Source organism: Gavialis gangeticus, unplaced genomic scaffold, assembly GCF_001723915.1.
Source record: "Gavialis gangeticus isolate Ggan-Ray unplaced genomic scaffold, GavGan_comp1, whole genome shotgun sequence".
NCBI classification, from domain to species: Eukaryota; Metazoa; Chordata; order Crocodylia; family Gavialidae; genus Gavialis; species Gavialis gangeticus.
In genome coordinates this window covers 98,979,854-98,980,436 of record NW_017728992.1, presented here as the reverse complement: position 1 = coordinate 98,980,436, position 583 = coordinate 98,979,854, and the positions used below count along the sequence as shown (strand labels likewise).

The 583-nt window shown below is 65.9% G+C and overlaps 1 protein-coding gene across 2 annotated transcripts in view; it reads left to right on the top strand.

Moving 5' to 3' along the window:
• The first annotated feature begins 13 nt into the window (after positions 1-13).
• ROCK1 (Rho associated coiled-coil containing protein kinase 1) overlaps positions 14-583 on the top strand; it is a 179,040-nt gene continuing 178,470 nt past the window's right edge. For both annotated transcript variants that reach the window (XM_019526045.1, XM_019526036.1), the window contains exon 1: positions 14-159. In XM_019526045.1, the coding sequence (XP_019381590.1) occupies positions 67-159 (93 nt within the window). In that variant the 5' untranslated portion in view covers positions 14-66. The remainder of the gene's footprint in view (positions 160-583) is intronic.

Sequence of the window (583 nt, the reverse complement as noted above, 5' to 3'; positions counted from 1 at the left end):
CGCGGGCGCCCGCGGCGGCGGGGAAGCCTGGCCGCGGCCCCGGGAGGCCCGAGCCCGCCGGAAAACATGTCGACGGGGGAAGGCTTCGAGCCCCGTTTGGAGAAGATCGATGCGATGCTGAGGAGCCCCCGCTCCGAGGTCAACGTGGACTGTCTGCTGGTGAGTCCCCGCTTAGGCATCCATCCTTAATTCGTAAATAGGGGTTGGGGGGCAGGCCCGCGTGGCTCGCCCTAAATCCTGCCCCGAGTCTCGGGGGAGAGCCCCCCCTCTCCCCACACCGGATGGGACAGCTGCAGCCCGGAAGGCTCTGGGCGGCGTGGCCTGGGACGGGGCTCACTTCATTCACAGCTGGGGGGATGTGAGTCCTGAGTGGTTTCTCTCAGCCGGGGCTTGGCCCATCTGAGAGGCTGGTTGGCGGGATGCTGGCTTCTGCTGGGCTTGGCTCTGCTTCCATCCAGCAGCAGAGGAGGAGAGGAGCTGCTCTAGCTTGTTGTAGCCCTGCTGATAGCCTGTGGCAGTGTGCTGTCCTTGTAGCTGTACAGTTGTTCGCATGTGGTCAGTGGCAGGTGGGGGGGGGGGGGGA